The sequence below is a fragment of the Poromitra crassiceps genome, assembly GCF_964638095.1.
Source record: "Poromitra crassiceps genome assembly, chromosome: 30".
Taxonomy (NCBI): Eukaryota; Metazoa; Chordata; class Actinopteri; order Beryciformes; family Melamphaidae; genus Poromitra; species Poromitra crassiceps.
In genome coordinates this window covers 11846040-11871039 of record NC_139652.1, presented here as the reverse complement: position 1 = coordinate 11871039, position 25000 = coordinate 11846040, and the positions used below count along the sequence as shown (strand labels likewise).

General features: G+C 45.8%; 1 protein-coding gene across 1 annotated transcript in view; it reads right to left on the bottom strand.

Annotated features, from left to right (window-relative positions):
- LOC310800356 (neuronal cell adhesion molecule-like) overlaps positions 1-22668 on the bottom strand; it is a gene marked incomplete at both ends in the record, with an annotated part of 29876 nt that extends 7208 nt beyond the window's left edge. Inside the window, 25 exons of the mRNA XM_083662957.1 lie at positions 1507-1629; positions 1963-2034; positions 2582-2617; positions 4275-4451; positions 4959-5081; positions 5308-5512; positions 6166-6281; positions 7615-7840; positions 8126-8196; positions 8556-8753; positions 9628-9729; positions 11470-11594; positions 12663-12810; positions 13183-13349; positions 13462-13573; positions 13697-13840; positions 14328-14462; positions 14743-14927; positions 15051-15162; positions 16937-16993; positions 17644-17814; positions 19239-19361; positions 19793-19986; positions 20690-20795; positions 22584-22668. Coding sequence (XP_083519083.1) covers positions 1507-1629; positions 1963-2034; positions 2582-2617; positions 4275-4451; positions 4959-5081; positions 5308-5512; positions 6166-6281; positions 7615-7840; positions 8126-8196; positions 8556-8753; positions 9628-9729; positions 11470-11594; positions 12663-12810; positions 13183-13349; positions 13462-13573; positions 13697-13840; positions 14328-14462; positions 14743-14927; positions 15051-15162; positions 16937-16993; positions 17644-17814; positions 19239-19361; positions 19793-19986; positions 20690-20795; positions 22584-22668 — 3313 coding nt within the window. The remainder of the gene's footprint in view (positions 1-1506; positions 1630-1962; positions 2035-2581; positions 2618-4274; positions 4452-4958; positions 5082-5307; positions 5513-6165; positions 6282-7614; positions 7841-8125; positions 8197-8555; positions 8754-9627; positions 9730-11469; positions 11595-12662; positions 12811-13182; positions 13350-13461; positions 13574-13696; positions 13841-14327; positions 14463-14742; positions 14928-15050; positions 15163-16936; positions 16994-17643; positions 17815-19238; positions 19362-19792; positions 19987-20689; positions 20796-22583) is intronic.
- Positions 22669-25000: the final 2332 nt, after the last annotated feature.

The window sequence follows — 25000 nt, the reverse complement described above, 5'->3', positions numbered from 1 at the left end:
AGAGAGAGAGCCCCCTGGTGACGCGAGTTTAGACAGACACAGACTCTATAATCATCAAGAGAGCAATCTCCGATTCACACGGCTTTGGTCTCAGCTACTATTATAGGTAAGATGTGATGCATCAATATTGCAATTATACTGTTTAATAACAATCGAAAATCTTGCTCGTAGCTGATTTAAAGGAGCTCTATATGTGATTTTGGGGAAAGATTGACTCACGACGGTTCTCATTTTTCCAGGTCATCAAATACCGACATTTTGGATTGGTGGAAGGTCCGCCGCACCAACCCAAAACCTCAGCATTTGAGACACCTGGGAATGAGAACTGTGTTGACTCAATCTTTCACCAAACTCACATGTAACACCTTTAACTAAGTCTATGGTTTGTGTTTATGGAATTATTGAGAGCTACAAAAAAGGTCTACAAAATGAACTATAGATGTGGTCATCATAGCATTAAAGGCACTAAATGTGATATTCGGCACTACTAGATGCCCACAAAAGACTATCCAGCGAGATATGCGAGACATTGTGTTGAAAGCAGTGAAAGAAGCCACGCCCCCTCTCTGTGTTGTGGAAACGGGCTTTGTTTATATCAGCCTGCTGCTTCTTCGGTCCGAAGGTTACTGCTTCGTTTCTGTGGATTTCGCTCTTTTCCGTGTTTATAAATGGACAGAGAGCAGCCCAGCAAGGCTAGACAGCTATACTGGATCAAGCAGTGATTGTGACTGAGGAAATAAAGCGGCCATGGAAATGGGAATAAGGTTAGTCTTGGGACTGTGTATTTCCTGGTTTGTGTTTACAATGCGCGATGTCGGCTGTGTGGTTTGCTATGCATGTCTCGATGGCAGACGAGTGTCTGGGGTTGCATAGTGCAGATGGCAGACGCTATAATCAGAGCAATGCGAGTGTTTTAGGGTGGCATGGGAAACCGTGTCTATGTGTTTCATACTGTTTGTGTTTACGTTTTGATGTCACAGTTCCAGCGCGACATCTAGTGGGAACAAATCTTACAAATAGTGCCTTTAAGGATGCGACTTAATCATGAAATGTGTTTGACTTGCGTGATGATCACAAGATTATGTTTTTGGATAACAGCATTTGGTGACGTAGTGGAATCCATGGCTATAATCCCTAGCTTGTATTCATGAGACAGTAGGTGAGAGAGAACCATACTACAAAAGCAGAATAAATGCCTTTTCATCCTCACTTGCAGGTGGATACAAACAATAGGGAGCACTTCAATCAATTGTCACAACACAAAAGGATGTTTGTGCTGTTTGTTAATTATCTTCGTCTAACATAGATGCCAGCGAGCTCGTTGTGCCAAACACACAGGAGGGTTAATTAGCGATCCAATCACAGAGAGTCTCGTGTATCACATGATCTGGGGCCACATTGGCAGGAGCCAGCTAATGTTTCAATACACCTGCACAAGCCAATCATGAAGTAGGAGTCTCTTGCCACCTATGTAGAACTGGCAGAAATAAAAGGTATATGGCTTACTGTTTTCTACTATGTACTCTACATAAACATGTTTCTCCGGGCCCCAGTATTCCCAACTGATCAGGGTCCCGTCCTCTCCCACCGAGGAGCTAACGTTCCCAAAAGCAGGAGTCACAGGCCGCACTGAGCACACACAAGAGAAAAGACAACCATCAGCTTTTTTTCCTGTAGGTCAAAGGACAAATCTATAACTGGCAAATAATTGCTTTTCTGTGATCCTATTACATGCTTCCCCCATAAAGATCAGGGACAAAATCTACAGTCGTAAAAAAGGCTTTGCTCTCAAAAAATACATTAGGAGCACTCGTTCTTCAATTATCCTACACTTATCTGTCAAAAAAATTCAAAATGGAGAGAGTAAACCAACAACAGACTACAGAATACACAGAGCTAATCAGATCAATCAGATTCAGGTACAAATCAGATCCTAAGATCAGATCACAGCAGTATCTGTACCCTTGTGGTGTGGTGGGTGGTGTGGGTGGCGTGGAGGAGGCCGTGCAATGGGATGGGAGGGTTGGGTGTCCCCTGTAAACAACATGGAGAAGGGTAAAGACCGCACCACCACACATATACACACACACACACACACACACACACACACACACACACACAGAGAGACACACACACGGCAACAAGCGCCACACCGCAGGCAGAGGTACCGCAGACAGTGGAGTGATTATACACAGTGCAGGCTATTTATTGGCATGCCAAGCAAACCCATGTCATGCAGAGGCGGAATTAGCGTCACCAGACACGGGCAATCGTCAGCAGCCACCGAGGGAGGAGGTGGTCAAAGCCGTCACAAGACACAGCAAGAGCAAGCAACAGCGCGCTTTGAAAAGAAGCCTCATCTAGTTTGATCACACAGCATCAAAATGACACACACGTCACACGAAAATCTTTATCTATGCGGCTTTTAACTTTGCCCAGCGTTGGATGCGGTCGGGTCGGTTTGATCGAGGCGAGAGGAAATGGTCCGGAAAGGAGGAGGCTGTGCATGCTTGCGGTTGGTGGGTTTTGAAAGCTAGTTGTATCTGTAAAGCATGCACACACTCTAGCTACCACATGGTACCTGTGCCCACATCTACGTCAAGCTGTGCTATTAGAGCTTGGAGAGAGGAAACGGGACACAGAGAAACAACAAACAGGACAGGGGTCAGGGGTCATTATAGGATGACCCCCCCTCCCCCCCTCCCTCCCTCCTCCTGTTTCACTATATCAGTGAGCAGTGTTGGGCAAGTTACTTTCAAAATGTAATATACCACATATTACTAGTTACTTTCATTTGAAAGTAATAAGTTACTTTACAATATTACTGTCTGTGTAGAGTAACTCGTTACTTATTACACTACTTTTGCATTACTTTTACCAAAACAACAGCAGCGGCTGAATGACATCGCTGCCCCGGAACCATCCCGAAAAATGATTTCAACCGCCTTGAAGTCAGTGTAAACAATCCAAAATTCTAAATGTTATTATTTTCCTTTGTTATTGTCATCTATAGTGGTTATTTGCATAAAAACAAATAAGTTTGATTAGGAAATGATTGTATCTTTTTTAAATATGTGCTTAGATTTAATAAAATGTAACTCAATTTGTAACTTGAGTTACTTGAGAAAGTAACCGGTATAATATTACTGAAATCCTATAAGTAATAAGTTAGATTACTGAGTTACTGCTAAAAGTAATATATTACATGTAATATGTTACTTTTGTAATGAGTTACCCCCAACACTGTCAGTGAGACATGCATGTGGCTCATACTGTGTAAAGTAACACTGGATTTAAAGGGACAGGTCAGAGAGGCGATGATACAGCTAGCTAGATCACCTTGTGTAATAATGGAAAAAAATAAAAATAAAAGTGTAATAATGCAACTGGATCACACTCATGTATGTATGTCATATCTGAAATTGTACCGAATGTAAATTTTGTATGTGATATCTTGAAACGATGCAAGTCGTTTGACCCGAGGAAGAATAGCTGCAGCTCTGCTGTAGCTAATGGGGATCTTAAATAAAGACAAAGACAAAGACTCATGCTCCACGCGACATGTGGACGGTGAGTGTCCACTCCATTGCCGAATAGCTTACAATGTAAGCTCTTCCATAAATCAGTGGTTCTCTATGTGGTCTACGGACCACCAGAGGTCCTTGAGGGGGCTCCAGGAGGTCCCCAGCAACTTGGTGAATTGTTATTAAATATCACCGTTATTTGAATTGACAAGAAGTCAACACATTTAGATCATGCAGAAGAATGAATATGCTGATCATAGTTTGTCTGTTATCTCTCTACCTACAATACAGATAGTCAAGGAATTCAGGACAAAATCGTATCTGACAATAAGAATATTCTCAGATTTGGGTCAGAGAGATAGAATCTCACCAAATGGGGGTCCGTGCGCCAAATGTGAATACATTTAGGGGTCTTTGATATGAAACCGGTTGGGAACCACTGAGGTAAATCATGCTATGGAAAACACTGTGCAATATGCATCGGTACACTCAATAGGAACGCTGCACATCCACAATGACGGGACAATATTCTGGCTAAACATCAAAACGCACAAAAGCAGAACACCAAGCGTTGTTTTGATGTTTTGATGCCGTGCCTCAAAGTGTGACGCACACAGACAGATGAACGGCGTGTTTGGACCGTCTTACTTGAGCCATATAGCAATCTGTCACACTGCTCTACTGAAATAGCATCTGTCATCTGGAAGAAATGTGTTATTAACGTCCAGCCATCTGTATGTGATGACTTACCTTCGTCCATGATGGTGACAGCCTCCTTTGAAATGGCCGGGCCCGCTCCCCCGACCGTGTTCGCGTTCAAATCAAACTTGTAGCGCGTGCCGTACTTGAGGTCGAGCAACGTGACGGAGGTCTCGTTGGCGGGCAGGGCCACCTCCGTCACTGGGCCCAGCTGATTGGAGTTATTGACTACAGGGGGTGGAGGGAGGGCGGTCGACAGGGAAGTGGGGCAGTAGTAGATTGATGGGATGGGGTTGGAGGAGGTGGGGACATAGTGAGGTAAATTGGATGGAGGTAAAGGTGCGAGTGTCGAAATGAGAGAGGTCAGAGGTCAGGTGGTGGGGGTGAGAGGTCAAAGGATTGGAAGCAAAGAGGTGTAGGGTTCAGGGATGGAAGGTAGGAGTGACACAGGTTGATTTGTTAATTTGGGCCATTGTAAATTACGGAAAATTACTTTGTTTGAAATGTTCTAACTACTGTATCCTAGCCCCTAATGTTACTTTCTGATTTATGAGTTGAGTTCTGCAGAATGATGATGATACAAACAAAACAACGTGCAAAATGGAGACATACAATACTACAGACTACATGAAGGAAGAATTCCCCCTGGAAGTTGTCTTATGAATTCAACTCTGTTCCACTCCTGATATAAGTACAGTGGTATGATCCAATGTCTGTCTTATAGCTGAGGCTCACCTGGTTGATACTTGAGGGTGTAGCCGGTGAGGCGGCCATTGCGGTCATGTGGAGGAGTCCACTCCAGGGTTAGAGAGTCCAGGTTGGGGTTGGTAACATCCAGGGAAGACGGAATCCCCGGCACTGCAGAAAAGACAAATCAATCCAAACTGATTTACTTCATCACAAAAATAACTACGGAGACCTAACATCTTTATTGAATGATTGAATTGTTGTTCGCTAAGAAACAGTGTTATAATTTCCGATGAAGTGCAAAGAAAGAAAGAAAGAAAGAAAGAAAGAAAGAAAGAAAGAAAGAAAGAAAGAAAGAAAGAAAGAAAGAAAGAGAATAGTGTGTGGCTTCTCCTACCTCCCTCGGGCGTCTCAAACTTCTGGCTGGTGCTTGGTGGACCTTCTCCCTTGCCGTTGTAAACTCTGACGTTGAAGGAGTAGAGGCTGAAGGGGTGCAGGCCGGGCAGCATGCCGTGGCTGTGGTTCCCACTGAAGGTCAGGATCTGCTTCTCCACGTGATGCGGGTTGTGTTTGTGAAGGCTGCGCTCTCTCCAGTAGTACACCTGGCAGAGACAGTTGGGAGATATACAGTTAGAGTTGTGTGTGTGCTCTGGCTAGAAGACTTGTACTCCTTAAATGGAAAGACAAGTTTCCTCTAACTTTCAATGACTGGGTCAGAGATCTTATGTATCATCTAACCCTAGAAAAAATCCGATACGCTGCAAGGGGTTGTGCTCTCGACTTTTATACCATCTGGCAGCCAGTCCTGGACCAGGTAGAGAAAATGGTTCAAGCATTTCAAATGTATAGATTTACCCCCCCCTTCTCTCATATTTATTTTCATTAATCTGTTGTTGTTGTTGTTGTTGTGTGTGTGTTGTTGTTTTTTTCTCTTTTCTTTTTCTTTTGTGTGTCTTTGTGTACTGATATACTGCGATGTATGACATGATGTATGTGGTGTAATAGGCTAGGGGTTCTCGTGGGATGGGTTTTTGTTTAAAAGTGTCAAGTGTATTTAAATCTGTATTTTGTATTTTGTATGATATACAGAAAACGAATAAAAAAACTTTGAACAAAAAGAGTTGTGTGTGTGCGTGTGTGTGCGTATGTGTGTGTGTGTGTGTGTGTGCGTGTGTGTGTGTGTACGTGTGTGCGCGCGTGTGCGTGTGTTTGTGTGTGGGGTTGTGCATGTTACATTGCATGTGGTGCGTCGTACCTTGTACCCCTTGAGGTGTCCCCGTATTGCTTTAGGGGGAACAGGATCCCAGTGCACCTCTGCCAGAGAGCTGTTCAGCACCAAGACCTGGACGTTGTCTGGAGCTGCCACAGGCACTATAGGATGACGAGGAAAACGACAGTAAGCAGCTAAAGTCAATAAGGAACATAGTGAATAAATAACATACGTTAGTCCTTTCTGTGTGGACGTTGTATGTTCCCCCCATGTTTGTGTGGGGTTCCTCTCACAGTCCAGAGACATGCAGGTCGGGTGACTTGAAGACTCCTAAATTTCCCATAGTGTGCCTGTGTGTAGTATGGTACAGGTATATGACGTAGTATTCACCTTATGTAGCCACGCCCATTTGACCCGGTTGTGTGGCCGTACCAAAACTTCCGGCTAAAAATAATAATAAAATAAAATAAAAAATGGCTGCGCTGCTCCAATATCATCTAACTCTGAATTAACTAATAATTTAGCCAATTGTATGTAACATACCAAATAAAAGCAAACGGCAATGTCTAAGAATGCAACGCCGTGTAACTGGCTCGTTAAGTCTCACATTCCAGGGAATTACGTTAACGTCTAACGTCTGCGGGTCTTATTGACGTTAGTGGCTCGAGCGCTCGGAGGAGAGAAAACTATCTGAAGCTTTCTTTGTTGGAGTCCAGGTATGTTTTACAAGAAAGTGCTCGTCATTGTCGACGATAACGTTATCTGACCTGGCAAACAGTGGATACTCGCTTGCTTGCTGTGTACCGAGCTCAAAGTAGTAGGCTACGTTCTTTATTTTACCCCTTCACTGTCCGCTTCAAAAACAGCTCTTATTTTGCGCCGTGACCGACGGAAGTGTTAAAAGGACCCGGAAGAATTTGGCCCACTGTAAGGTCTGAACATAAGGTGAATAGCATTATGATAATATATGCATGTCTTACACATCTTAGACATAAATGAGCAAACGTAGCATAATGTATGTACTGTATTTATCTCGGTTTCATTTTCCTCGGACACCGTTGGCCTGACAGCATTCATATTTGGCACAGGTACCAGCAGGGGTCCTGACCAGATGGTGGCAGGGCCGCATTTTTGAATGAGGCAATTAGGACCGACTACATCGTCAAAAATTGCCAATTAGTGGCCAAAATGAGTGAACACAGTTTCAGCACCACGGAGAGCTCCATTCGTTAGCTACTGATGGAGCACACGTAAGCTGAATTGGAATCCGCCAGGAAAGCGGACTATGAAAGCCCCCTGCGGAGAGGAGAGGCCGCGTGCCAACTCTGTGAGCGAAGCCTGACTATAAATGGCCGATCGGTGATTGTGTGCTCCAACGGGTATCAGAACTATAGCACACAAGACTGAGATGTCCCTTAGCATTCAGAACAATTGCAGCGCGCATGGATTTTTTTCTTCTTCTTCGGGGGGTCTAAAGCAGCGGGTGTTACTCACAGTCTTCTCCCGAGTGGCCGTGGGCGATAGCGGGCTCAGGTCCGACGCCGTGCTCGTTCACGGACTGAACCTTCAGCTCGTATGGAACGAAGGTGGGCGTTCCAGACACCACGAACTTGGAGACGTTGGCCACGGTCACAGAGGTCCACTCTTTGTCCACCTCCTTCTGCCTCCACATCACTTTGTACTGCAGCCCCGGGCCGTTGGCCTGGAAGCCCGTCAGCGGCTGGAGGAGGGAAAGTTTAAATTTAACTCTCTTTGCAACACAATATGCTTGAAGCAAATGAATCACTGTACAATACGTAGGGTTCTGCTGGGTAATAATAAAAGACAGATGTAAAAAATAAGGAAATAAATAAAACAAGCACAAAAGCTCAGAAGGCCAGGCAATATTGAAATAATACGCTGCTACATATTAAAGGGCAGTCTTTGTTTCATGGTTGCTACTCGCTGGACATCAATATAATACTTAGGATTGAAACAAACTGCTGTATGTATATTTCTTGCTTACCTTCCATGTGATTACAAGATTGTCATGTTCTGTTCCATATCCCTCCACACCTGTAGGGTTCTCATCTGGAGCTAGAAACATAAAAATGATCATAACCCTAAATGGTGCGTAGCAGGAAAGGTAGAGAAATCTTTCATTGAGACACAGATCAATATATGAACAGGCCTTGAGACGCAGATCAATATATGAATTTGCAAAATGAGGAAAAGTTAACACCGATGCTTAGAAAATGACTGCTGGCATGGAAGTAAAGTACATTACTGGATCTCTATTTAAGTTATGAGTCAGGTGTTAACACATTTAGTGCCAAAACAGTTGTGATTTCGAGGATAGGATTATCAGTGTTTTTGAAATATCGACTCGAGGATGAAACTCCTCGCAAAATAATAAGTAACCATTATAATCATCCAGAAGTAATGAGCTTCTATACCTGCAGCGCTGGTCTTGTACATCCTGGAGGAGAAGCTGGGGTGGCTGAGACCCACGTCGTTGAGAGCCAACACTCTGAAGACGTAGTGGATGAAGGGGGAGAGCTTGAGGTGAGCTGTGGTCCTGGTTCCAGGGACCTCGGTGAGATTATGCCAGTGACCACGGTGGTGAAGAGAGTCCTCATACTGGATGAGGAATTCTGTGTACAAAAAAGAAGAAGAAGAAGAAAGTACTATGGATTGTGGACAAAACATTTTATACAGATGCACTAGAACTTATTTTGCTAGATGGATGAATGGTATCCAAGCGTTAAGGGTAACTCAATGTCTTAATGTGTGTGTCAATGTGTTAATGTCTTTCAGTAGGATTAAAGGAACACTCTGCCCATTTTCAACCAGCTTTGTATCATTAGAACATCAGTAGTATATCAGAAAACTGTAAACGGTTTTGAAGTCTGTCATTTAATTTGACAGTTATTGAGTGTTAGTGAGTGACATCACTGGTCCACACTAACTCAAATTAAAAACTCATTAACTCAAATCAACTCTCAATAACTGTCAAACTATTCATCATTCATCTAGTTTGACAGTTATTGAGAGTTGATTTGAGTTAATGAGTTATTCATTTGAGTTAGTGTGGACCAGTGATGTCACTGGTCCACACTTTAACACTCAATAACTGTCAATTTAAATGACAGACTTCAAAACCGTTTACAGTTTTCTGATATACTACTGATGTTCTAATGATACAAAGCTGGTTGAAAATGGGCAGAGTGTTCCTTTAACAATAGAATGAACAATATAATTGAAGGCTACCTATATTATTGGTTGCTTGTCATTTTGGTGATCTATGAACATACACGAATAATCTTATTCTAACTTTGCATTGTAAGTTGCTCTCTTGATAAGAGTCCGCTAAATGCCCCCCAAAAATGCGAAAACAATTTGTGGCTCGCTGGACCAGACGGCTGTAACAGCTTGGGTAAGGTGACTTTAGACACAGAAACCTATAGAGAAAGGCAAAGAGACAGGCAGCCAGGCGAGCAGAAAGACACAAACACACTTAAGACATACTCAGAATGGGACTGTTGTGTTCATCTCCGGGGGTCCAAGTGAGCTGAACACTCCTCTCTCTCTGGTCAGTCAGCTCCAGGTCGGTGGGCGCGTCGGGTCGATCTGGGGCAGATACAGTACCATCAGACAACATCAACATTTTATACGCGGATAGTCCGTCTACACAGAGTCGACAGAGTATTTGTAACATTGGAACAGCGTATTAGTTGACATTCAACAATTCAACTGTTTAACAGATGTTTAACAGATTATCTATACGACGTATGACGTATGTATGGGTGATGAGAATCAGGTGTGTCGCATGGGAAGCAAACAGAAAGATTGACGGACAAAGCAAAACATTTATGAATGTAATGTCAACTAAAGCTGTTGGATCACCTGGAGTAGGTATGTTCATGAAGTGTCACATAATTAATAGATAATGTGTTAAACATCTGTTAAACAGTTGAATTGTTGAACGTCAACTACAGTAATAAGCTGTTGCAATGTTACAAATACTCTGTAGACCCTCTGCAGGTGGACTATCCAAATCAAGTGTTTCCCACTGGACTGGGGTGACACACACACACACACGCACGCACAAACACACGCACATGCACGTGCACGTGCACGCACAAGCACACGCACACGCACGCACACACACACACACACACCCCCAATTCATATTCAGTTACAGAATGGGAATGGATCATGCCATGCCACAGATGGAGCAAAACAAAGTGGTTACATGGAAATCTGGTTACATTCTGAGTATGTTGGTGAAATCTGGTTATATTCCGAGTACGTTGGCGCAGCCAAGTAAACATTTCAGTCAGCATTCTTTTCAAGTTGGATTTGGCAATGTAATCTGCCCACATGACACACATGCAGACACAGCATCGTGCATATGAAGCGACTGATGCACAACTTGAGTCTCGTCCAAGATCATCCTGCGTGAAATAGAGTGTCAGGGCTCACTACGGAAGCTAAATTGAGGCTCATGTTTTGGAGTTGAAATGATAAAGTGGAATGCATGCTTGGAATAAATGAGAAACGCTGTTGAAATTCAGCATTTCAAAGGATCCCCCGTGGCGCCAGAGGGAGACGTCAGCTTTACAACTATCTTTCCATCCGACGGCAGGGGAAATTACTCCCCCCCCCCCCGCCTAAATGTTTAATGTGCTGTCGATGGTGCAACACATGCAAAGCATTCTCCACTTTTGGACAAATATAATCTCTCAAAAGGAATGTTACGAAGAAAAACAAACACCTGAGAGACAATTGGTGAATCAAAGTGAGAGGATATCGATCTGTCGGTCAAACCGGACGCTGGCGACAGTCACAAACAAACACATGTACATGTTCACGGCCACGGCATGCTTCATTCAACAGATGTGGACAGGCAGGTCCCACGAGCAACACCAGCCCATAAGTGTGCCATAAGTGTGCCATAAGTGTGCCATAAGTGTGCCATAAGTGTGCTCGTGTGGGCTGTGGGTTTACCGTTTGGTGTGGTCTCTGCCGGGCAGGAGGGCAGGAGTGAAGGAGGGAGTCAAGTGGTCAGTCAGCCATAAGAAAAAAAAAGCGGTAACCTGACTCGCTAAGAAGGCAACAATGAAATATTCATGCTGCCGACATGATATTCGACTAAACCCGCTCCGACCCTCTTAAGTAAACTCTCAGGCAATTAGCGTCGGAGAGCCCGAAAGGCGTTGTTCTGTTGTGTAAGCAAAGTATTGGACAGAGTCACTTATCTGGTGAAGACCTGGAGCGGAGAGAGGTACGTGACACTTTCAAATGGAGAACCGGTGAGGTTATTTTCAGAGGAACCGTACTATGGAGCTTGTAGAAAGTTGCACATACCGACCACGGTGAGCTCAGCGCTGGCTGTATCGTGGTCCAGAGTGGTGTTCATGATGCAGGTGTACGCCCCCTCATCGTTCTCGGCGACATCGGCGATGGTGAGGCTGTCAGAGTCTACGATGAACCTAGGAACAAAAACACACAAGTTCTGCACCATGAGAACCAGCTAGACCATACATGGGCAACATACGGCCCGCGGGCGCCCCCTGTGTGGCCTGCGATGGAATTGCATTTTTCTTTTTTTTTTTCTTTTTTACACACACAGTGCACCTGAACGCAACATGCAAGATACCCGCTGAATAAGTGTCCAAATGTCATGTCATATTCTGGCCAATACTCCACTTGTGTTATAGCATTTCAGTCTAGAATATGGAATATCTTTCAATAATCTTTATGACTAAAAGGCTACATTGAAGTAGAAATTTAAATAACTCAAATAACTCATTGGTTTTGGATTTATTTAGCTTCAAGACTGCATTTTTGTTCGTGTGACCCTCAACACAGGCTTTGATCATCCCAGGACACTTACTGATACTTATGCTTAAATTAACCCACTCATATTCTGATTTATTTCAAGAAAAACATTTCAGCTAGTAGAAATTCTAATTGGCTGGTAACTTTAAAATCTAGCAGCCATATTGGCAGGTGGTCAAAAAAGTTAATTTCAAGCCCTGAGAGCAGGTGGTGACATAGGAGTGAGTGAGAAAAGGATCAAATATTGGTGGTTAAGACTGAATAATGACATCACAACTGTTAATTTAAAATGAGTTATTCCTCTAAACCTGGCTTTAAATGCACCAAATTTTTCACGCTGGCGCCGTTCGGCCCTCAGCAAAACCTGCTAGCGAGGACATTTTTTGTGGCCCTCTCTATCATCAAAGTTACCCATCCATGGGTTACGGCATGACAATATTTGTTCGGCCCCCGGCAACAATCTGGGTTTCTCATGTGGCCCCCCATGAAAAATAATTGCCCACCCCTGAGCTAGACCAAGTGGGCTTAGATATGCTGGCCTGTGCAAAAAGCAGACAAGGCGTAAAGGTTACACACCAATCTACCTGAGCAAAAATACAATGAAATCTCATTCGAGGAAAGACAAGTTGCGGGCTAGATGAGACGTGACTGTTGCGCAGAAAGAGAAAACTCAGGGTTTTTAGCGGCGGTCTAGGAAGTGAGATATCTACGACGCTGACCTCTCGTCGTCGGGCAGCTCTCCGTTGTCTTTGAGCCAGGTCATGGTGGGGATGAGAGAGGGGTCGTGCTTCACCTTGCACTCAAACACCACCGAGTGGCCCCTCTGCACCACCTTGTACTCCGGCTGCTTCAGGATCCGGGTCGGCTCTGACGGGAGGCGAGGAAGGGCGGTTAGGCAGAGTTCACACCGAATAACAATAATGAATCGTCAAAGGATAAGCCCATTTAGTGTGTATGTGTGGTTTGACTTCAAAAAGTTTATATTAGAAACATCAAACTGCTAAACTGTTACTGTCTGTGGTTTATTAGATAGTAGAGATTAATTAATTACCGTAATGAATGAATGAATGAATGAAAAGCGATATTAGCTACATTTGATTCTGCTGTAGTAGCCACAAATGAGACAGCTTGCCCATCGCGATCTCACAAACTCTCAATTGAAATGGTATTATTTGCACTTGCAATGAAGGTTTCGAGAGCAGAATTAAGCTCTTCCTGACCTTACAGTATCACTCTCACCTTTGACCTCCAGGTAGACGTGATTCTCGTAGTTGCCGAGGATGTTCCTGGCCACGCAGGTGTATTTGCCACTGTTTCGTGCCTGAGCCACATGGATCTCCAAAGTCCCGTTGTCATGCAGGATGTATGGGTCACCATCCAGGGTGCTGGAACGGCTGTCTTTGAACCTGGGACAGAGAGGCAACCGCTGGGTTTGACGCGCACACACACACGTGCGCCCGTACAGACACAAAGAACAATAGGCGGAGTTGTTCCTTGTCAAAGACTTCATAAACTCACCACGTGATCTTAGGGATGGGTGAGCCAAAGGAAGAGCAGTCGATCAAGGCCCGGTGGTTTTTGATGACCTGGTAGACCTTCTCGCCTGGCGTCAGCACTCTGGGCGGCTCAGCTGAAGCGGGAGAACGACAATTATCGAGATGTTATTATGCTCCGAAAATCAATGTGCATGGAAGTGCAGCATCGCAGGCAGCACAAGTGGAATGCAAGCCTAGTAACAGTGTAATGAACTCACAGAGAACATTGACAAATGCGTTGGACAGGAGGTAACCGTATTCGTTGGAGACGTTGCACTGGTAGACGGCACTCGATCCGGTCTGCACATCTGTGAAGATGATGGTGTCGTCCTCCACCTTCCTGCTGAGATCCTTGGGGGAATCTGTTCATGGATGACACAAAGTTATAGATGTACAGGTAACTCTGGCTGTATGAATTCTGGAAGAGTGTTGGGGAGAGGATTCTGTAGAGACAAACTTCGGTATAACTGGCACGTATACACAGCTGGACAGTACTGACTGCAAGTTAAGTAGTTCTTGTGAATGCACAACTCGTGAGTCTACGAGATGACTTTGGATTTGTGAAATAGTTTATTCATCCCCTTATTCACAAACTTTCCTGATTTCGTGTTTGTGCTATATCACTATATCAGTTTGTTATATGGCTGATTGTTGAGCACTTACCTGTAGATCTAGTTAGGCTCATGCATGTGATGATGGGCTACAGTTAGGCTACATACATACATAAATGAAATAAATCAACAGAAATGTCCTGCCTCATACAATGGAATAAAATAACTTTGCTTCTGAGGAAAATGAATGGAAAATAGATGATTTAAGCACAATGTCTTTTAGGCAGGTTACACTCACTCTCTATGGCGATGCCATTCACGGACCAGGTGATGGCGGGCTTGGGCGTGCCACTGGCCCTGCAGATCAGTAGACCGGTCTCTCTGGGAGCCAGAACCAGGTTCTTGGGGGGCGCACTGATCCAATATGGAGCAGCTGAAAATAGAACAGAGCACAGCAGAGGGCGGGAAAATTAATCACTGAACACACTGGCCCTGTTGACATGTGTGTATAAATCAATTATGAGATGGAGAGGGAGAGAGAGAGAGAGAGAGAGAGAGAGAGAGAGAGAGGAGAGAGAGAGAGAGAGAGAGACAGAGAGAGAGAGAGAGAGAGAGAGAGAGAGAGAGAGAGAGAGAGAGAGAGAGAGAGAGCCGCCACATGGTACTGTAGCTGGTCCGATAGGACCCTGGGCGTTTCATCATCGCAGACGGACCTTTGACCGCGACGCGGATGGTGTGGTGGTCCGAGCCGAGCCGGTTCCTGGCGGTGCAGCGGTAGTCCCCGGAATCCGACGCGGAGACGTTGACGATGCGCAGGGTCTTCTGGTAGTGCGTGAAGAACGTGCGCTTGGCCGGGAGATCGCCGCTCACTTTGGTCCAGGCGATCTCAGGGGTGGGTCTGGATTTAAAGCAGGGACAGAGGGAGCCGAGAGAGAAGATAGCCGTTGGATATTTCCTTCATCTTAGGGTTGAAATGATGATGGTGGTTCTCACAGGCCTTCTTCTACACAATTTCACTTACAGGCCTTCGGCGATGCACTCCATCTCCAGAACCTGTCCTCTCAGAACCATCATGGATGTGATGGGGTCAGATGGGATGAGGAAGGTTGGCTTCCGCTCATCCACAGGAGCTTCTGCAGTTACACACACACACACACACGCGCAAACACACACACACACACACACACACACACACACGCACGCACGCACGCACGCACGCACGCACGCACACACGCACGCACGCACGCACGCACGCACGCACACGCACAAGCACAAGCACACACACACACACACACACACACACACACACACACACACACACACACACACACACACACACACACACACACACACACACACACACACAGGTAATGTTATGACATTTCCTTTGCATTCTCAGTCAGTACCCCAGTGGAGAGATCCAGGCCCGATCTAGGCCCGAGCCAGGCCCGATCTAGGCCCGATCTAGGCCCGATCCAGCCAGGCCTTTCACACTCACCAACCTCCCTTCACTGAATGTACTTTTGCATTGTAAGGAATCGTCTGTTGTAGAAGGCACTGCACAGGCACTGAGGCACTTGAACGCAGGCCGGGCTGGTCTTGTGTTTTATGGTTGTGTGTAAATGTTATAGCCATGTTACATGTTGCACTGCTCACGTTGTGGGCCTTTTATTACCAATCAATCAACCTCTGGGAGAATAAAGACTGTAATGAATTGAACATGTCTAGAATTTAGCAGTAGACAAATGATGAAGATACTGCTCTCTCCGTTAATGATTGATCATGTACAAACTGTTGAACATATAATCTATATCAATCATATATGTACTGTATATATGTGTGTGTGTGTGTGTGTGTGTGTGTGTGTGTGTGTGTGTGTGTGTGTGTGTGTGTGTGTGTGTGTGTGTGCGTGTGCGTGTGTATGTATGTAATGTAATGTAATGTATAATCTGCCAAACTAATGACAAACACAAGCTGAAGAGATTGTTTATAATGATGGGCAATAATGATCAATGTCGACAACCTAATGTTGAATGATGGTATGCAAGTGACGCTATGAGAATCAGTCGCAGGTTCGCCTCTGTGTGATCTCTGTGTGATCTCTGTGTGATCTCTGTGTGATCTCTGTGTGATCTCTGTGTGATCTCTGTGTGATCTCTGTGTGATCTCTGTGTGATCTCTGTGTGATCTCTGTGTGATCTTTGTGTGATCTCTGTGTGATCTCTGTGTGATCTCTGTGTGATCTCTGTGTGATCTCTGTGTGATCTCTGTGTGATCTTTGTGTGATCTCTGTGTGATCTCTGTGTGATCTCTCTGTGATCTCTGTGTGATCTCTGTGTGATCTCTGTGTGATCTCTCTGTGATCTCTCTGTGATCTCCTGGAGCCTTTTTAGCATATCAGTCAGACAAAGAGACTTCCAAACAATGAGAAATGAACTGAGGAGGAAATGATTGGTGACAGAGGTTAAGATGTAGGTGGACTCTACAATTAGGCAGGGCAGCAGGGTTGTGGGAAGAGTTATTTGGGAATAAATAGGAGATAAGATAAGTAAAAGCTGTTGGCAGATCAAGGGAAATAGAAAGGGGAACATTTTGATCTAAGCAGCGCACATGTCCAGAAAAATGTTTGAGATTAAATCAATTCATTGCCAATGAGAATAGCCTTTCTTCAAAGCTCAGTTTTCATTTTCAAGATTAAGCCAATAGTGGAACCATCATGCAATGGACATTCAAGCTAAAGGATAAAGTGTGTAGTTAACTAAAAGGTTTTTGATTGGATAGAACAGGAGCAATGGAGGGGTAGAGAATTAAACTGGGTACTTGAGATTAAGGGTTAATGTTAGTGGGTGACGGCAAGTATTGGGTGCTCTAGGGAGGGGCAAACACTAGGGGGTGCCAAAAACTCACCACTAAATAAATCAGTGTCATTGTAAAAAGCTGCCATTGTCTCATTGATTGCATCCACTGTAACACAACAGAAAATCAAAAAAGCCACAAGTTGAAATCATCAAGCGATACCAGAAAGAAAAGAAAAGTGATTTGACAACTTAACATGAAGAGTGTTCAAAATCAAATCTGCGACAACTTAACTTCAAATGACTTTCAAATCATACATGACATGAGGAATGATCATCGTGTGTGGTCTACAAATCTAGTGGGGACAGTTAACTGGAAATGCTATAGACTCAATGACAACAGCCTTTGTTGTGGGCGGTGGCGACTGCGTACGAACGCCTTGCCGAAGAAATCAAATGAATGAGAGCTTTGCAGACGATGCAGCGAGCCCGGAGACCGCTGACAATATGTCTTTTCAGTGGGACGAGTACGGCTGGCGTCTCAGAGGATGATGGCATCAGAGATAGGAAACGCTGCTTTCCTCCTACGCAGCCACACTAGCACATTACATTCACATTGTGTTTGTCTCAGTCATACTAGCAGCACATTACACACTGACTGGATTTGACTTTATCTCGCCATCTTTTCCCTCCTCCCTGTCTCACTCACTCACTCATTCACACACACACACACACACACACGCACACGCACACGCACACGCACACGCACACGCACACGCACACGCACACGCACACGCACACACACACACACACACTTACGATTGAGGACCCTGACAGTGATGGGCTGTTTCTGCTGGATGGTCTGTGTGTGGGGGAAGCGGGCGTAGCAGATGTAGTCGTTCCTGGAGTCCTCCTTCAGGACGTTGGAGAAGTAGAGGTCTCCGTTCAGGGCCTGGGACACCCTGCTGCTCTGAGGGAGTCTCTGGAAGTCTGCGGAGCAAGTAGAAGACATGGCAGTCCCATTACAGGTGCTACATGTTGCTCCACCAGAGACCACAGGGACCTGGAAGCTTCAGACCACAGTGACCTGGAAGCTTCGGACCACATTGACTTGGAAGCTTCAGACCACAGGGACCTGGAAGCTTCAGACCACAGGGACCTGGAAGCTTCAGACCACAGAGACCTGGAAGCTTCAGACCACAGTGACTTGGAAGCTTCAGACCACAGTGACTTGGAAGCTTCAGACCACAGTGACTTGGAAGCTTCAGACCACAGTGACTTGGAAGCTTCGGACCACAGGGACCTGGAAGCTTCAGACCACAGTGACTTGGAAGCTTCAGACCACAGGGACCTGGAAGCTTCAGACCACAGTGCCCTGGAAGCTTCAGACCACAGGGACCTGGAAGCTTCAGACCACAGTGACCTGGAAGCTTCAGACCACAGAGACCTGGAAGCTTCAGACGACAGTGACTTGGAAGCTTCAGACCACAGGGACCAGGAAGCTTCAGACCACAGGGACCTGGAAGCTTCAGACCACAGTGACTTGGAAGCTTCAGATCACAGGGACCTGGAAGCTTCAGAGCACAGTGACTTGGAAGCTTCAGACCACAGTGACCTGGAAGCTTCAGACCACAGAGACCTGGAAGCTTCAGACCACAGGGACCTGGAAGCTTAACACTGATGTTTCTCAGAATTAAGAGCACTACACCACCCTAGTCAGGGTTTCTTAAAGGTCTTATTTCATGCTATTTTTAGCTGTTTAAAACATATCTCCTGGGTCTTCAAAACAAGGTTATGAATTCTGTTGCATTTTCTTTTTTCTCCAGCCTCTGTGGGACTTCTCTATCTGCTCTGTCTCTCTCCTCATTAAGTATGAGCTGTTTTGAGGGGGCGGGACCTCTGATGATGAAGATGATCTGTTAGGATAGATCCATCTTTGCTGTAGTTGATTGTTATCTGGACATGTTTCCATACTAACAGCTATGCTACAGATAACAAGGTTTGTATTCCGCATTCAGTTGGTGGACGGCCCTGTAAACTGGCAAATTAAATGAATGTTACTCGCTGACGTCACCATGTCACAGAAATCAAAACGGATTTCTTTTTATTATCTGAGGACAACGTGTTTTGACACTTCCATGATGTTTATATAGCACGCCCAAGTCCTTTATAATCAAAGAAGCAAGGAAATATTGTTTTATATGAATAATCTTTGGGATCTTGGGTGCCACGTGCTGACAGTTCAATTGTATGCTGTTCTCGATACACAGCCGACACATAAACTAAGGATTATTACCACTAAGAGAAATACTGGACACGTCACTATAAGTATAAAGTCACCTGTGTCAGAACCAGTGTGTAGCAGCAGTGTTTATGTATGTAAAAAGTGATTGTCCCATGGTTTCAGTGCTTACTATTGTCCATCCAGAATACGATGGGAGGGGGCAGGCCAGCGGGGGGTCGACACTGCAGCACCAAGGACACGCCCTCCTGGACGACGATTGGCTCATTTCTCTCCTTCGACCACAAGGGGGACCCTGGATTGGTTGGACGAGTAGGCGTACACAGGTCAATGCATGAGACCCATAATCCACAAATACAGGCTGTTAATGGACCGCGACTGACATGACAGAGGTGCGACAGAGGTGACGAGGAGGCGTGATGGAAGGGATTCGGCTTGACTGTATCACGTTAGGCAAGAGGAGAAATACAAAAGGGATGTCCAGGTCTATCACTATCCTGAAACAAACATGCTGCTATCTCCATGCAACTGTTACCTTCCAGGAAGATTGCTCTGGAGACGGAAAACGCAACTTATTTTGTTAGAAAAAGAAAAAAGAAGGAAATGGTTTTCAATGAGTTATCAACAGAGATTATGCACGAGATATAAATCAAATGGAGGAAAAGAGCATGACTTGAAGACATGATTTCACCGATACTGCGTGTAACGAAAGCGGGCGCTGCTTACTGGACTGCCGTACGACGATGTTGTTGGAGAGGGCGGTGCCGTGCTCGTTCCTGGCCGTGCACTGGTACACGCCCTCGTAGTGCTCCGCCTTCTCGCCGCTGATGTCCACCACCAGGGTCCCCGAGCGCGGCCTCATGGCGACTTTGTCTTCCTGGTCGATGTCGAAGTGGGTTCCGTTCCTGGTCCAGGAGAACCTGAGCGAAGGGGCACCGGGTCAATGGTACGGTATTAATAACCAGTGAGAATATATGTTGAATATTCACAGGGTTTTTATGCTAATCTGGGGAAGCACAAGGCTAGCATTTGCACCGCACTGTCATAGGCTCGCAAAGGTTATGAGAAATGTTTACTAATTAGGATAGAATGCAACATTGATAGAGTGTGTGCACGTGCGTGTGCGCATGTGTGTAGGTGTGTGTGTGTGTGCGTGCATGCGTACGTGTGTGTGTGTGTGTGTGTGTGTGTGTGTGTGTGTGTGTGTGTAGACAATGGCACGCTATGAGTGACTCCATGCCTGGAATATCGTTGTGAGTAGCAGCATATGGGAATGCAACACAGAGGCCGTTTACACCTGGTGTTAACATCAGATTGCAATCTGATGGCAGAAATGGTTGTCCTCTCAATCCGCATAAAGTTGCTGTATCCAGATTGAGAGGACACATTGCATTTGCACTTGTGTTCAATGTGTACACTACACAATGCATCCCTGACCACCTCCGGAGGTGGTTTGCGGCCGATCAGATTGCGATCCTTCTTCAATGCGTTTTGGGGGTGGTGTTTACACCTGGCATTTCAAGTGATAAAACACAATCCGATTGCAATCTGATCACAGAAAATGCACGTTAGCGCCAGCCAGGTGTAAATGGTCTCACAGTGGGTTCAGACATAGAGTGGTACCTGGGATGAGGCTTGCCCTTTGCATCACAGTGGATGATAATGTTCTCTCGCGGGTCGATGATGTAATCCTTGGGGGACTGGTGAGTTATGGTCGGCGGCTGCGGCACTGAGGGCGATCAGAAAGAGGCTGATATTCAATCAGGACCTTTTACTGCAGAACTAAGCTCTTTTTCTGCCGCCGCATCGACCATACAGGCAGTCAGCAGCTCAGCGATCACATGCAGACTTACTACACTGAATCTAATCAGAGCATGTTTGCTGCTGCTGACAAATACAGAAAGGCTGTGGCAGCCTGTGGAACAGCAAAGAAAGAAGGCATGCAGGTATACATTTCACTTCATTATAATGCTCCTATATATGTTCAATGTCTTCCTGTCGTTGATGGGAAGTAAAACTAATGGGCTATGACCAAACAAATGACACGAAGAAGAACCCATGCTGTTTGCAATATTGCTCTATGCAGAAACTACACACACACGCACACACGCACGCGCACGCACGCAGACGCACACACGCACACACACACACACACACACACACACACACACACATGCACACGCATGCACGCACACACACACACAACTAAGACAGCAAACAAAGAGACAAGGAGAGCATTGCATGCAAAACGCAAAATACAAAATCAAGTTCACTCCAAATCACACGCAGAAGCGTAAAACCATAAAAGCAACAAATGCCAAAACGTGATAAAATAGTCCTCAATGAACAACAACACAACTGCTTGCACAACCTCAGCAGTGGATTGATTCACACCGGCTCGGGACTTACATCCTTCCAGAACTTGAGCGTTTCCCCCAAAGCATTCAGCAAAGAAAAGGAATCGTGACAGTAAAGAGAAGCATATGTTAGTGTTGAGAAAGATCTTCCTGTATTACCTCTGCTTCAAACAAGGTTAGGAAGAGGCCAGTTCCCAGCCTCCAATGGTCAATGGACTCCAAGCATTACTCATTGTTCAGCGGCTGCATACATGTAGTATGTAGAAGACCTAATACCACAATGACTTCAGACAGGCTGGAGAGTAAATGTGGCACACACTTTCCTTTTCCAGTCAAACCAAGGAACACTGGGCCAACCAGTGTTCGCCTTGCACAAGCGAGGCACCTGGTTGTGCAACTGTAAGATTGTTATATGAGAGACTCTTCCAAAATGACTAATAACAGAAAAATAAATAAATAAGCTAAGGCATTAGTTCACTTGACACTTTATATATATATTTTTTTTTACAGTTTAATCTGTGCAATGTACTGTAATTATATCCTTCCAAAATGGAAGCATTTTGGGGTAGAACCTTTTACGTTAATAATCATTTTGAGAGAAAAGTCTTGACTCAGACCGAACATCAATGCATTTGAATTCTGTCTGATCTGGCTGTGGTGTTTGTGTGATCTGTTGGCTTAGTTACGATCTAGTGCAATGATACTCAACCTGCGGCCGGGGGCCAGATGCAGCCCGCCACAGGGTGCAGAGTGGCCCCCCCGACAATTTTCTAATAATTTCACGTTAGTTTTCATTGTGAATTAGAATCTAATTCACAATAAAAACGAACGTGAAATAAAGTTTGACTGAGCTCCAACTAACTTGTCAAATACCGCCGTCTGCTCGGGTACCCAGGCATTACATGTATGTACTAACTAACTTAACCTAACTAACTATCCATTGTGCACAACATTGTCAGACTAAACTCCAGCTGACACCCCAAAAACCTACAATCCGCTACAGAAAATTGTATATTGTTTGTTTATTAACTGGCCCCCTGGCCTCCTTTCACGAAAGTGGCCCCCGGGCAAAGCAAGTTGAGTATCCCTGATCTAGTGGGACCTCCAGTGAATTCTGTCTGATCTGACTGTGCTGTTGTTGGTGTGATCTGTTGCCTTACGATCTAGCGGCACCTCCAGCGCGCTGACGAGGTGTCCCAGGAGAAACACGAGCAGCGCCGCATCCGTCCTCCTCCTCTCCATCATTGGTGTGTGTGACGCGTAGGTCCGCCCCCAAACACAGCCAGGCTCCGCCTCTCTCCTCAATCACACTGTCTGAGGACACGTGCACATTCACACAACTACAGGATGGAGAGAGGGAGAGAGAGAGAGAGAGAGAGGGGGGGGGGGGCAAAAATAGGAACATAGGTTATTGGGTTGAGTAGCACATCCAGTAACTAAGACCATCAATCACAATACTGAGTTTGTTCCATTTTGTATTCACAGTAGAGGTGAGAGAGAGAGAGAGAGAGAGAGAGAGAGAGAGACATTCAGAACGCCCTGGCCACGGATCAATGCTAGTTGCCATGCAGTGCAGTTTGCTGGAAGCGATCGTTTTGATAGTGTGCTGCGATAGGGAGTGACGCGGCGCACATGGGCTCGTTTAGCTCAGCTAATCACAGCCATGGCCACACGGTGCCAGAAGGCTTCTCTGCCACCACATCCATCACGTCGCCCTGCAGATGATGACATGTCAAGGGACAGGACATCTCCTCTCATCTCTCTCTCTCTGTGTCTCTCTCTCTCTGTCTCTCTCTCTCTCTCTGTCTCTCTCTGTCTCTCTCTCTCTCTCTCTGTCTCTCTCTCTCTGTCTCTCTCTCTCTCTCTCTCTCTCTCTCTCTCTCTCTCTGTCTCTCTCTCTCTCTCTCACACTCTCTCTCTCTCTCTCTCTCTCTGTCTCTCTCTCTCTCTCTCTCTCTCTCTCTCTCTCTCTCTCTCTCTCTCTCTCTCTCTGTCCTCTCTCTCTCTCTCTCACACTCTCTCTCTCTCTCCTCTCTCTCTGTCTCTCCTCTCTCTCTCTCTCACACTCCTCTCTCTCTCTCTCTCTCTCTCTGACTGACGAGCTGACTGACTGGCCTGAGCAGCGGAGCCATCCGAAACGAGGTCACATTATTTCCATCACTGCACATCATTCGTTCATATCGGGTGGGATGAGATTCACTGCTGGGAGAAACATGAACAACACGATTGGTCGGATTGCTATGATGATGGGGCAGTGGTGGCCCAATGGTTAGAGAAGCGAGCTTGTGACCGGAAGGTCGTCGGTTCAATCCCCGGGACCGGCAGGATAAATCTGGGTGGGGAAAGTGAAAAGACAGCGCCTGCCCCTCCCTCATTACCACCACTGAGGTGCCCTTGAGCAAGGTCCTTAACCCCAACTGCTCCAGTGGAGCTGGTCAGTGGCCAGCAGATCAGACTGTGGTTGTACTGGGCAGCTTCCAGGTATGAATGTGTGTGTGAATGTGAACAGGGCAGTCAGTGAGACTCCCCCTGTATAAATAAACATAAAAAAAAAAAAAAAAATCAGTTTAGGACATACTGTCCAATGGGGGGACAGGCAGGGCAAGTTCATCAGGGCGCTCAAGTACAACAAGCAAGGTGACTGGTTTGCACTAGCTGGTGAAAAGTTAATTGTTCTCATTGATTAACTGTTAACGATGTGATGATTTTATTGTTATGCAAGGTAATCCAATTATGCCCCTATCACAATGCTATTGATAAACTATAGTTGGTGAATGGCCTGTGAATGGACTGGAAAGTGAAAAATAAATGAGTGAATCAAACACATTACCGTTAGGCTTGTTTCCCTTGTTGCCGGGCAGCTTTAAATTGCCACCATGCCTTTGTCCACCCAATAATAGCAATTATTTTTTGCAGACAAAGCCAGAAAGCCCTGATGGCACAAGACACAAACGTATTGTCTTGCCCGTCGTACCTGAGGCACGCGCTGGCAAGCTATTAGAATGTCACAGCTTCATTAGGAGCCTGGACAGACTCATTTGCTGCGTTATCTAAAGCGCACACTATTCATTGTGTTCTTTTAAACGGGGGATGAAAGACTCAAACGGGCCCTGCTTAAGGAGGGAGCCAGGTGTAACCTTCCATCACTGTGCTCTGCTGCCTTTGGCTGTGGATCAGGGCGGGAGGGGTGGGGGGGCGGGGTGAGGGATGGGGAGGAGGAGCTGAGTCTGGGACCCTAGGCTAGTAGGCAGACCCCGGTCCTCCTTAGGGACCTGCTGTATTTGTTCGCGCTGCATGCCGGTCATCATTCAGTAGCAGCAGCCCCCCCTCGGAGTGTGTGGTAGCAGGGGAAGAGACCCGGGCTAATGTCTGCCGCCCCTGGCCCTCCGCTCTGACACCTCTCCAGGGGAAAGCCTGCATTACTCGCCTGGGGGAGCCACTCTCTCTCTCTGTGTACACCAGCAGGCAGCTCGGACACAGAAAGATCCATGGGGGCAATTTCATCAAGCTCATTTGCATATTGAAGGTATAGGAGTGGTTAGCCCGCACTGAGCAGAAAGCCTGCAAGACACTCGTA